Genomic DNA, 14,186 nt, shown 5'->3' on the forward strand with positions numbered 1-14,186 from the left:
AAGGTTTGCTGCGGTTAGCAGAGCTCCATAGCAACACGCCAGCCAATGGGAAGCCGCGACATTGCGAGGTGCGTGATGGATGCTGCACGCCGGGAATGACGGTTCCCGGTGTGTCTGGGTTGCGATTGAGGACACAGGTTACATTGTGACTTTACGGAACACAGGACACGTTACGGAACAAGGTGGAATTGGATCAGACAAGACAAATGAAAGGTTGTTTTTCTTTTTTTCTGAGGTTTTCGACGCAGCTTCATTGAGGTCGGAGAGAGCGATGTGTTTTTCAAAGCGGAAGTGTGCGGAAGCGGGGGATTTCAAAGCGGAAGAAGGGGATGTTTGCATTTTAAATTGGTGTGTCCTGTTAAAGGGACACGAAACATTTGTTGTTGGTTGAATCTGCCCGAAAGCACATTGAAAGCTGCAACACAGCAGTGATTACACTGGGTGGTTTGCCATTGCATTGCTTCTCATTGATAGGGCAGGAAACTAATTTTTTCAGGGTACCGGCGATAACTCGCCTACTCTTCGTGAAGGACACCGTGGGCTATCCGACATCATCTGCATGTAATTCCAACTCTTTCATTCCGTTCTTCCCAGGTAAAAGTAATCTTAAAATGTAGACGCCCGCGGAACTACGTAACTTCCGGTTAGTGCACCCTTCGTGACAACAGTCACGTGATTGGATACGTTGAAAACAAACCACAAAAGGGCATGTGTTACAGCTTACTTCCGGTAGTCTCGCCCTCACCTTTTCTTGAAATACCGGTTATGCATAATGACGTCACCACGCTCCAGTGGGCGGTGCTTAAGCTCACGGGATCTCGTAGGGTCATATCCAGGACTCCCGTGACCATGGAGAGCATAAGTTCGTTTGAGGATGGATTTTGGTACTTTGGGGTATTTAGAAAAAAAATGAGCGCCTATACCCCTCCCAAAAGTGTGGGCTAACTCCACCAGAGGGCAAAATCCAAAATGGCCGCTGGCGGCCATCTTGGAAATTACACAATTACATATCTCTTGAGTAAAATAACGTACAGAGTTACAGACATGAAATAAGTGTCGTTTTTGACTAATTTAATGACCAGGAGTCTATTCCAGTGGTTATTTTTTCATTTCATGGTCATCTTCAATGTGAAATCCAAGATGGCCACCAACAGCCATATTGAATATATATATGAATATGACCCTACTGCAAAGCCGCAATGAGCCGGCGAAGCCAAAGCCTCTATTGAACTTTTTCACAATTGTTTATGCATACTTCCGCATCCGCAAGATGGCGGCCTCCATGGAGCGATTTGGTGTGCCAAAGCTTCGAAATTCTCAAAGGATCCAGCAAAATCTGACTTTTCAACATAATACGCGTTCATTCACAACACCGGCTTCGCCGGCTAATATTTCACATCTTCCAAACCAGTTAACGTAGGAAGACAATTAAGGTATTGTTTTCAAGTAATTATATGGTGGGAAATTCATTCCAGGTGTAACTTGTTGACTTGGAGGTCATCTTCACTATGAAATCCAAAATGGCCGCCAGTGGCCATCTTGGAAATTAAAAAAAAAATACATAAATCTTGAGTAAACTTACATAAAGGCATGAATTATGAAGTGTCTTTTTGACTACAAATTAATTCCTGGTGTTACTTGCCCATTTTGAGGTCATCGTCAGACCTGAAAATATGATGTAGGTTGTTTCTCACTCATTTTTAAGGGTCATTTTTGCAGCTCATTCAATTTTGAAAAGAATATAATATGTTCAGCATTAATCCAAAATGGCCACCAATCTGAGAGTTATTTACTGTTGGATTGAAGCATCTTGAATTTTGACACCCAACTTGAATTTGACAGCCATCATGGTAATGCGTGCAAGCTGTTTGTTCCTACATTGTATATATCACCTTACTGATCATTTTAATCTGAGAAGAGTACTACCAATGTTTCAAATTTCAATATTTAAAGAGTTTTATGCATCGCTTTCAGATTCAGAAGTGTCATCTGATGTTTCTGAGTCACTGTCTGTTTCACAAGACGATTCTCCATCAGAATCAGTCATTTCCACTGCTAACAGAATGAGCAGTTAGAGCTAAAGCTAGTGGTAGTGCTGGTTGAGTGTATCTTACAGGACGACACTTGCCATCTGCCAGGTGCCAGCCATGCTGCAGAGGAGACGGATGTTCCTTCAATTCAAAATGCCGTTGAATATATGTCAGGTAGTTGGCTCGAAGCAGGTGATGTGTCAGACTATCATCATCAGGGGGAAGGCGAATGGTGCATTTCTTTTTAAGACTTTTCCACTTCAGAGCTCGAGCCTGACCTGCACTTGTGCTTTTCTTGTCGCCATACATGTACTTTAGAACAAAGGCCTTCAGATCTGAGAGCACATCAGCTTTGAGTGGCAGGCTCTCGCCGCATCTCTGAAGACGTTGTCTGGCTTCTGGGTCTGATACCTTATCAACTACAGACTTCTTACCATGTCCATAGAAGCCAGAGTTACTGTCACAACCGCTAATGACATGCAGAGGAATGATGACATCTGCATTGTCTTTCTCACAAAATGCCTTGCGAGAGATTATCCTGCTTTCTCCTTATACACAACAACCCTGGAACGTGATGGGAGACATATGCCGCCTGGACATATATATATCGTTGTCCTGACAGTCAATGATGACGGGATCCTGATAACCTTGTGTGCGAAGTGTGGTATATGTTGATATTAGGATTGTATCGGCTTCTGAGTGTCTGAACTGGAATGCATCCAGGACCTCGCCAGACAATAGATTGCTGCAACTTGTTCCAACAGAGTATACCACTTCTCTCTCACTATCAGAAGCAGCTTTTCAGAAAGCATCTTTGATGAAGTGTTGGAGTCGGATTATATTACTGGATTTGCTGAGCTGAGACTGGAAATCGTGGGCTGATGGGAATAGCTCATCAGTTTTCATAAATACATTTGGAACCGCTCCGGTTTTCTTTCTGCTGTCCCTCTAATCGTCCTTGACAGATTCAGGGTGATCATATTGATCGTTGATGCAAAATATCTGTGCAGCTGTAGGATGTCGACTCATCACCAGATGAACAACTTTGTTAGCGTAGTCACTCCAGGTGTAGCAGGTACCGTCTTGTTTCTCTCGATCCTCAACAGTTGGTGTATACATGCGCCACATCCTTCCCATATCCACGGTTGTAATGTTGGTAGACTGCAATGAGAACTTCTCAACAAGCTTGCTCTTCTGTATTTTTCAGTATGTACCGTGACATTGAAAATAGGGAGGCATTCATCAGTGACACAATGCTCCAGGATAGTTGGTAAATGAACAAGACCACCTTTTTCTGCAAGGCTGATGACAGCTGCCATCGCTTTACCCTCCATTTCTCCAGCTCGCACTTTAAGATTCCCACCAGATGGTTTGGGGATTGCCATACCAGCAAAATTGAGCCGGGAGTTTCTCTTGATGAGGTCGTGGATAGAGGCTTTCTTTGAGGTATAGAGGTATACTCTGTTTTGGAGGAAGTCCTCTACCTTGGTTTTGCCGTCCTGGTGAGCAGTCTTGAGGTCATTAACCAGCTCATCTGAGGCATGGATGCCAGATTGTCAAATTAGTCAAAAACGACACTTATTTCATGTCTGTAAGTTATTTTACTCAAGAGATATGTAATTGTGTAATTTCCAAGATGGCCGTCAGTGGCCATTTTGGATTTTGCCCTCTGGTGGAGTTAGCCCACACTTTTGGGAGGGGCATAGGAGCTCATTTTTTCTAAATACCCCAAAGTACCAAAATCCATCCTCAAACGAACTTATCTTCTCCATGGTCACAGGAGTCCTGGATATGACCCTACTAATCGTTGGCCCTATTACCTCCACCGGAGGTGGGCGGAGTTTATGCTTTCGCCCCTGTTTGTCTGTGAGCAGGATATCTCCAAAAATTGTGGACGGATTCAGACGAAACTTGGTGGACAGGTTGGGTATGTGACAAGGACGAACTCATTCGATTTTGGTGGAGATTCAAATTCAGAAACGAGGATTTTAAAAAGTGATTCTTTGCCATTGAGAGATAGGACCAAAAACGATATGAATGAATGATCGTTTTAAGGCCATTTTTCCCCACTATTGCAGGGGTTAGCCTTGCAGGCCCCATGACAATCATGGTTCCCTGTTTGAGGCAGTGTTTTTATGGCCGGATGCTCTTCTTGACGCCAACCCTTAGTCGCCTCTTACGATGCGCAGGTATAGGGTGTACCTATTCAAAATCGGGGTACACACCGGGATCATTCATCCAAGCAAGTTGGATACTCAATTTGCCGACCTCGGAAGGATGGCAGGCTGAGTCAACCTCCCCTGGCGTTAATTCAGCAATCGACCAGGATTCGAACTCAGGATCCTAGAATCCCAAGCCAGCACCCTAACCACCAAGCCAACACCAGGCTTATACCAAAAACGATATACAGCATGATATTTCAAAAAGTTGTAGAAGTTATTTAAAAAATAGTTTTTTTTTTTTTTAAGTTATAAAAAAAAACTTGAGTTGGTTAGGTCACAAGAACAAGCCCATTAGATTTTGGTTCAGATCCAAAAAAAGGTAAACGTAAACTGTTCAGCCTGGTGGAGGTATGCTCTGTATCTGGTGTCATTCTTGTTCCGTTTGTCATAAGATTATTGTTATTCCTTCCTGTCCTATCAAATACCATTCCATCACCCCCTCCTTGGGTAATTTTTTTTTTTAATGTTGAAGACTCCAGTCACGGACTATATAGTCCTCATCGGGGACAGGCCTTAAATATTAGAGCTGCATTGATAGAAAAGTGAAGAGAGAATAGTCTCGGAGTTTTTGAGTAAAAGAGAGAGAGTGAAAATGAGTAAGAAAAGTGTATGATGTTTGTTTGTAAGAAAGAGAGATTAAAGCTCGCCTGGTAGCTTTGAGTGAGACAGAAAATAAGACCAGCAATCCTGACACGGAGAGTGTAAGATGGTTCTGGGCATCACTTTAATGCTCCTAAGTCAGAACGATAGTACTACCCTGGGTGGTTGATGTCTACAACCTACTACCTAAGAATCCTCCCGCCTTGATTTTAATTTAAAATGTTAAGAATTTTTAATGAAGAATTAATTTGATTTGATTAAGAATTTTAATTGATTTACCCACGCTCCCGCTCTTGGTACTCTGAATCCTGTGGTGAAGCAGTTGCTTCAAAACAATTTGCATTCTCAAGGCAAATCTGACCTCAGGCAACTTCAGATCATTCCACAAAGCTTGACACAAGTTTGTCCACTCTGGAGAACCAGAAAATAACATGTCAAACTTGTCTCCCTCCTATAAAACCTGGTGGCGCCTATATAACCTGCTACCTAAAAATAAACAAAAAAAATCTACTCGTAGTTTTCTTTCTGCTGACAAGTGACGCCACATCAATAACGGCTGACATGATTTGGATATCCACCCATTCTCAATGGTGCACATTGAATTTTTATTTGTTTATTTATTTTGCTTTATCTCAGCTGGCATTCCTCCACCTATTATTTAAGTGGAAGGTTTAAGTTCACAAAACTTAAAGCCTACAGTATATGGAACTAGGCAGTATAATTTCATAAAATTAAATGAAATAAAATAAAAATTTTAATAAGTTATTTTTTTAAATGAGGGATTTCCACCAAGGTTTTGACAATTTATTGTTTGAATTCAAAGTGCCATAACGACTATAATTTATGTAATTTAAATTACCCACAATTTCCCTTGTGGGATGGAGGGTAAGAGAACCGAGTAGAGATTAAAAAGAACAAGTACAGATACATTCAAAGTTCACCGCCGGCCCCCATGCCAAATAAATAAATATCCTCCAGCGCGGCATTGCCAGGGCGCCTCCAGCTCCAGTGCAGCTCATGGAGACTGTATTGGGAGGGAGAGGTGTACAATAATTGATTGATTAATTGCACAATTAAAATCGGTAAACAATGATCATAAAATATTTTCTTAATCAATTGGCTAAATGCATAACTAAACCACAAGTGTGCATAACTAAACCACAAGTTCATCGGAAGTAGTAAACTTTTGAAAATTAATTAAATGTCATTAAGCGAAAAAATTAAAGAATTAATTGATTAATCAATAAATAATTCATCGATAAATTGATGAATCGATAAATCAAAAATATCCTTTATAGCCACATCACTTGGTCACTGTAGTAAACTAAACTCGGAAGTAGTAAACTTTTGAAAATTAATTAAATGTCATTAATCGAAAAAATTAAAGAATTAATTGATTAATCAATAAATAATTCATCGATAAATTGATGAATCGATAAATCAAAAATATCCTTTATAGCCACATCACTTGGTCACTGTCATGTCTGAATATCAGCTTCCTAGCTCAAAAGGTGCCTGAGATATTGCCCAGATGACAAAGAAAATAAATAAGTGATTAATAATGAAAATAAATAAATAACAATCATAAAAAAAAAAAATTAATCAATTGGCTAATAGAATACCCAAACCACCACCGTTTCATCCGAATCTTAACTTAAAAAAAAATAATTAAGTCAATAATCGGATACGGATAGGGACGAAACTTGGTTATCAGGTTGGGTATGTGACAAGGACGAACTCGTTCGATTTTCGTGAGGCTCCGAATCCAGATCCGTACTATCATTGGGATACAAAACGTAAGCTGTTCAGCCTGGCGGAGGTATGCGCTCTACCAAGTGTCTTTCTAGTTATGGAATGGTTTGGGCCCACCAAGTTATTTCCCATTATTGATTTGGATTCGTATAGAGTCCTATCCTACTTGCTATTTTGAAGTACTGTTGTGCAGAAATGTACACATTAATAAAGGGATAAAGCAAAAACTCGTAGAAAAGGTCCAAAGACTTTGTACTGAGTGATTCGTAGTAGGCATTGCACACTTTTCTTTGCAGTGATGTGTGCCATGGTTCATATGAAGCTCCCAGATGAAAGCTGAGTACTATTATTAGCTCACCTGGAACGAAGGTCAGAGGAGCTTATGCGATGGTGCATCGTCAGTCCGTCCTTAAACACTTGAAACTTCTTCTCTGAAACCACTGAACGGATTGTGACCAAATTTGGCACAAATTATATCTGTTGTGTTGTGACAAAAGTTTGTTCACGCCATTCAAAAAATCGGGGTCTAAGGGGGTCTACCTGGGGTCAAAGTGGATCCAGGTTTGACCTCCCAAAATAGGAATTTGTTTTTTCCTCTGAAACTACACACACTATTTCCATGAAACTTTACCATAACCTTCATCACTGGTGATGTACCAAAGTTTGTTCACGGCATTAAAAAATCTGCCCCTTTGGGTGTCTACGGGGAGGTTGCCCCCCAAAATCAGTGTTTGCTTTCTGCTCAGAAACTACACATGCAATTCTGATGAAATTTGACCACAACCTTGTTGTGGTTGTCAACTTTCCTACCCATAACCGTGGTCACATTTTGGACCTTGTCTGCTCTACTGGACTAATTTTGCACCATCTCTCTGGCTCCGACCTCACTCTCTCTGACCACCTAGCCATCACTCTGACCATCAACATCCCCACCCCAGCACCAAGGCATTATCGCACTATCAACTTCCGTAAGCTAAACACTCTTTCACCTACCTCATTCTCATCGACCCTCTCTGAAAAAATGTCCACTTCTCCCTTCGTTGACCTCCACACCCCTTCTGACCTCACTGACTACTACAACCACACTCTCTCCTCCTGCCTTGACCAACTTGCGCCTATAAAAACCAAAACAGTTTCTTTCACCCATTCTGCTCCCTGGTTTACCCCTGAACTCCGCCTGATGAAAACTCGTGCTCGCCAACTTGAAAGACTCCGCAATAAAACAGGTCTCACAGTTCACTCCCAGGCCTACAAGGACCACATACAACACTATAAAGATGCCCTCTCCCGCGCCCGCTCCGCCTACTACTCTCAAATTATCCACTCTGGCTCCGGAAACCCAAAAGCACTCTTCTCTACAATAAACAAACTCCTCAGCCCCCTGAACACCACCACCCAGTCATTCACAATAGACAACTGCATCTCCTTCCTTTCATTCTTCCAACGCAAAATTGAAAACATCTACAACAGCTTGACCACCGCCGCACCCGCTCCCCCTCAAACCACCTGCCCCCCCTTATCCTGCCATCCCCTGTCTCAATTCTCCCCAGTCTCCCCTACTGACCTCTCTGAACTCCTCATCGGAATGAAAACTGCCACCTGCACTCTTGACCCCATCCCCTCCAGCTTTGTCAAGGCCTCCCTTCCTGCTCTCTCTCCACTTATCATTGCAACAATAAACTCCTCCCTGTCTACAGGCATCGTCCCACCATCCCTCAAAATTGCTGCTGTTACCCCCATTCTGAAAAAACCTGGACTAAACCCTGACACCCTAAATAACTTCAGACCCATCTCCAACCTACCCTTTCTGTCAAAGGTTTTGGAACGCGCTGTAGCCACTCAACTCAAACATCACCTCTCTGCCAATAACCTGTATGAAACATTCCAATCCGGATTCCGCTCCAACCACAGTACTGAAACTGCTCTCCTCAAAATCACCAACGACCTTCTCCTCTCCTCGGACGCTGGCAACCTCAACATTCTCATCCTCCTCGACCTCAGCACCGCCTTTGACACCATCGATCACACCATCCTCCTCACCCGACTTGAAACCACCTTTAACATTACAGGCACTGCCCTCTCTTGGATTAAATCATACCTCTCTGACAGACGTCAGTTCATCTCCATCAATAACTGCAAATCCCCCACTGCTCCCCTCCCCCAAGGTGTCCCCCAAGGTTCAGTTCTTGGCCCCCTCCTCTTCATCCTTTACCTGTCCCCCCTCAGTCACTTAATCCGCCGTCATGGTCTCCAATTCCACTGCTTCGCCGATGACATCCAGCTTTTCATCTCCACCAAGTCCATCTCCACCGCCACCCACTCTATCCTGACAAACTGCATCACTGAAATAAAATCCTGGCTTCAAATCAACTTCCTCAAACTTAACTGTGATAAATCTGAAATAATCATCATTGGCCCAAAAACGCTCACCAAGTCCACCCATAACTTTGCCCTCAACATCGACGGTTTCCCAGTATCCACCTCCCCTCACATCCGGAATGTTGGCATCATCTTTGACCAAACCCTCTCCTTCGACAAATACACTAAACAGATCACAAAGACAGCCTTCTTTCACCTGAAAAACATCGCCCGTCTCCGTCCATCCCTCTCCTCCGTGGCTGCAGAAACCCTCATCCACGCCTTCATCACTTCCCATCTGGACTACTGCAATAGCCTCCTTTATGGTTCACCCTCAACAATCACCAATAAACCCAATACATTCAGAACTCCGCTGCCCGTCTACTCACCCATTCCCGGACCCGTGACCACATCACCCCCGTCCTTTACAAGCTTCACTGGCTCCCCATCTCCCAGAGAATCCAGTACAAAATCCTCCTCTTGACCTACAAAGTCCTCCATAACCTGGCCCCATCCTACCTGGCTGACCTCCTCTCCAGACACACTCCCACCCGCAACCTCCGCTCTGCTGGTACCAACCTCCTGACCCCCCCCCCCCCCATCCGGACCAAATTTAGATCCTGGGGGGACAGGGCCTTCTCCATCGCTGCTCCCACCCTCTGGAACTCGCTACCTCACACCATCAGAGACTCCTCCTCACTCACCACATTCAAAACATCACTCAAGACCCACCTGTTCAACACTGCATTCAACATTTAACCCACAGCATCTAACCCCTGACTATCTCCTCTCCTTCTCCCTCCTTTGTGCTTTGAATATTTCCCTATTGATTCTTCTTTTTTTGCAATTGTTTTTATGTTTTGCTATGCATTATGTTTTGCACTCTGTCAAAGCGTCTTTGGGCTTCCTGAAAAGCGCTATATAAAATAAATGCATTATTATTATTATTATTATAACCTTAATCACCCATGTTGTACCAAAGTTTGTTCTTGGCATTTCAAAAATCTGGGTCTCAGGTGGTCTACGGGGGGCTTGCCTCCCAAAATAGTCTTTGCTTTTTATCAGAACCTACACACACTTTTGATGAAACTTCACCACAACCTTCATCATCCGTGATGTACCAATGTTTGTTCAAGGCATTGGAAAAATTGGGGTCTGAGGAGGTACACGGGGTGGAATGGGTAGGGGGAGGGTTGCCCTCCCAAATAGGTATTTTTAAATTTGTTTGTTTAAAGTATTATGATTATGTTAGTATGATTCTACATTTTTCATGTGGCATTGCTGCTTTCATGTGGCATTGTGTGATGCAGGGCATTGCTGCCCTGTCTTCTAGCAACCATTGAAATTGGTTTAAAATACCTTTAGTCAGTGCAGTATACTGTTTATTCTACCAGGTGAGCGCCAGGGGTATTGCCCCTATGTTTATTAACCCTCTGGAGATAATACCATGGTTGTACTGTGATTCCTGTTGCGAAAAAGGTTGGTTGTTCATTTTCATGCCTCCATCAACAAAGTCACCGGAGGCATTATGTTTTTGGGTTTGCTGTCTGGCTGTCATGGTGTCCGGCTGTGATAGGTTTTCATTACCGTGATAACTTAAGAACGGCTGAAGGGATCCAAGTCAAACTTGATAGAGGTATATATAATGATGCAAAGATGAACTGATTCGATTATGGGGTCAAGAGGTCAAAAGTCAGAGGTCCCGTTAGTTAAAAATTGTGTTACCATGCTAACGTGTGAACCAGTGATGGGATTTTGACCAAACTTGGTAAAAGTATATATTGTTACGTTTGTAGGGGGTAGGCAGTGATTACCTTTGTCTAGGTAGAATTGAATAGGTAGCCGTGTAGCCATGTCTGAATGCCGTGTAGCCATCTTGATGTACATAAGTCAGGCCGTATGTCGTGCAAGCACGTATCTTCGTTCCCATCATGAGGGGTGGGGTTATGTTAATTAGTTCGGGATTAATGGTAAAACCCCTGTATGTAATGGCCTCTGTTATTTTCCCTCTGTTCATTGTGACACATGCAGCACACACACCTAGCCAGGAAATCGCACATTTACCACACTAAATAAAAAGCAATCCGGAAGCAGGACATTGAGCACTACCGCTAATAACACCGACCTGGTGAGCACACAAGCACAGGAGGTACATGAGGCCACGCCCGAAGAGCAGTGATTGGTCTGGAATTTGGTTCAAGTAAGGACTGCTAAGATGGCACTCGCTGATTGGAGTGGCCACGGAGACGTCGTGAAATGACCTCAGAGCCTTGAATATTAAAAAAACGCTCTGCCCGACATTTCTATCTCCTCTCTTCTTCGTCCTCTTCAGTCCTGGCCTCAATAACGAATGGTCGTGTCCGGATATTTTCCTCTTCTTCTTGGCTCGTGGTTTCTCTTTCGGCTTGCTCTGATTTTTGGGATTCAACTGCGAGTGGTCGGAGTTCATAGCGGCCTTGTGTTTGGAGATGTGGGTGCTGGTGTGGTGGAGCAGACAGCGAGTGGACGAGCACGGCCTGCTCACTTTGAGCTTGGTGGCTGGAAGAGCGAGCTGCGCGCCAAGGTCGTTCCCGCACACAGACTTCGCGCCAACGAGCCTTTTTTCGCGAGCAAGGACATAGGGCCCGGGACGATTCCTGACGAGGTTCAAGAGCCGATTAGAGCTAAGTGACATACAAACACATATTTATTTTCACAGTTATTTTCCCCATTGCTTGTATTTGAGTCTGTATGGGGGCGCTCCAGTTAGGACTTTCTTTTATCGTGCATTATTTGGTTACCGGCATTTCTTCAATAACGCCGGTATTTTTGTACATTTTAATTCTGTGTCATTGAGTTGATTGATTATCCAGGTGTGAAGACGTCGGGTGGAAGCCGTCCAGATAAGTTCGTTATCCTCCTTTCCCTCGCGTGTGAAGAATACCATCATTTTTGGATTAAACGCCTTGGAGTAACGCTCGTTTGGTCATCTGTGTTGCCCTGTTGTGTTCACTACAAGGTAGGCACACGACAATATTATGATGCAAAGATGAACCCATTAGATTTTGGCTTCAATAGGTCAAAGGTCAGAGGTTATGTCAGGTAAAATTGTGATACTTAAGAACAGCTGAAGGGATTTAAATCTAACTTTGTACAAGTATGTATAATGAAGTTATAATGTGGGCGGAGGTATAATCGGTCGATGTCGCAATGTCATAGAGTGCCGTTCGAGTTCTCCAATATTGTGATTGTGAAGCATCTTTTTACCTTTTCCAAATTAAGTTATGTCGGAATGTTTGCAGTGTCTCGTGGCCAATCACAAGCCAGATGGAGAGCTTGAGAAGAAAGGCGCTTGCCATGGACAGAAGAGCGGTGGAAGAATGGCTGTCTGAATTCAAGGTTGTGTTATGGTGAATTGCTTGTTAACTGAAGTGCTTCTCTTTTCTTTGTCTTGAGTTTTCAGTCAAATTATTACTGTATTGAAAATGGGATGGGTGTGTAATTTTATAACCTATTTTTACCCCACGTGTCTAAAGCGAAAAGCGGGGTTAAGCAGTTGGATCAATTTGTCTGCCTATCTGTCTAAAAACGTCAGTTTATGATTGAGGAACAACTTGATTTCAATTGAATGTTATACAGACTTGGCATTTAATATGGAATATTTATTTTTTCTTGACTTGGGTTTACTTTCTGAACTCGGTATATCAATCTGGTGAGTTTCTTTTACCCTTCGGTGATGTCTTTGTTAAAAGAACCATGTCACGGATTGTCTGTCGCAGCAAGAAGTCAATAACAGGATTATATCACAGGTGGCGTGACAAAATGTACAGACAGGTACATTTGACGATTGGCTTCACAATCGGGTATATAAGGGTCGTTGCGTTCTGTATTTGTGGAAAACAACTGCTGCACGTCTACAAAAGTTGTTGCCGCTTCCCCTGGAGATGGTCTGTCAACTCGACAATGCTGTTTGTCATTTAGTGGTGGCTTTACGAAATTCCGGCATGAAACAGCGTGCTATTGCTCGGCAGTATGGCATCACTCAAGGTCAGGTGTCAAAGATCCTGAAACGAAATGCTCAGAGGGGTGTCCCTACTCCAATACCGAGGTCAGGACATCCCCGCAGAACCACAAGGAGGGATGATCGCCAGCTGCACCGGTTAGTCCGCAATGGCCGTACCAAGTCAGATAATCGGCTTAGGGCTGAGTGGCAGCAACTGACAAATGTGCCTGTATCCAGAAGGCTAGTCAACCAACGACTGGTTCAAGCAGGCTATCGTGCCAGGCGTCCCCTGAGAAAGCCACGTCTGACCAGACAACACCACCAGCGCCGATTGCAGTGGGCCAGAGAGCACCGTCAATGGCAGCCAGGACACTGGAATCACGTGATCTTCAGTGACAAGTCTATATTTCTGGTCTATCGTCAATATGGCTGTGTCCGAGTGCGCAGACAAGTGCATGAAGCCTACATCGAAGATTGTATAGTGCCAAGAGTCCAAGCTGGAGGTGTTGGGGTGACCGTTTGGGCTGCTTTTCATGCAGGGGGCAAAACTGACCTGGTTGTTCTGAATGGAAACCTGAACCAGTTCAAGCACAGGGCCATTCTGGAAGAAACATTGCTTCCATTTGTTCGTGCAGCCTTTCGAGGAAACTTTGTCTTCCAAGATGACAATGCACGGCCTCACCGTCCTCGCATGATCCAACACTTTCTTGCTGACCGTGGTGGAGAGCATATGGAGTGGCCTGCCATGTCGCCGGATATGAATCCCATAGAGAACTTGTGGGCAAAATTAATGCGTCAAATCGACAACTTGGACCAGCAGCCTGCCTCTGTGCGTGAATTGCAGCAGGCTATTGTAACTGCATGGTAAGCGATTCCTGCCCAAAACCTTGGCAAATCTCGTGAACAGCATGCCTCGAAGTGTACGTGCTCTCCTGAATGCTCGTGGGGGTTACACGAAGTACTGAACTGTAATTTTACTGTCTGTAATCCCAGTCGTAATTTAACTTTTGTTTTTGTTAAAAAAAAAATTTGGCTAATGTGCAAAATAAAGAGATACTTCTGGAAAACGCACAGAAGTTTAACACAGTACTGTCCGTGAATTGAGTTCGATATCAGTTTACATCACTTTCAAGGATCAATTTATTTGCTTCGAAATGTCAAATGTGGTTTTTGTTTCTTTTAAAGGTCACATCAACAAAACCTAGAATAATTTCAACATAATTCCAATGAACTTTTGGTTCT

At 43.5% G+C, this 14,186-nt stretch overlaps 1 protein-coding gene across 2 annotated transcripts in view; it reads left to right on the top strand.

Annotated features, from left to right (window-relative positions):
* The first annotated feature begins 40 nt into the window (after positions 1-40).
* LOC137434238 (hyccin) overlaps positions 41-14,186 on the top strand; it is a 42,126-nt gene continuing 27,980 nt past the window's right edge. The window contains exons 1-2 of one of the 2 annotated variants that reach the window (XM_068127055.2): positions 41-213; positions 12,244-12,340. In XM_068127055.2, the coding sequence (XP_067983156.1) occupies positions 80-213; positions 12,244-12,340 (231 nt within the window). In that variant the 5' untranslated portion in view covers positions 41-79. Of the gene's footprint in view, positions 214-12,243; positions 12,352-14,186 lie in introns of both variants that reach the window. The other variant, XM_078785329.1, reaches the window with a different exon arrangement.

Source organism: Myxine glutinosa, chromosome 10, assembly GCF_964187855.1.
Source record: "Myxine glutinosa chromosome 10, kmMyxGlut1.1, whole genome shotgun sequence".
In the NCBI taxonomy this organism is placed as follows: Eukaryota; Metazoa; Chordata; class Myxini; order Myxiniformes; family Myxinidae; genus Myxine; species Myxine glutinosa.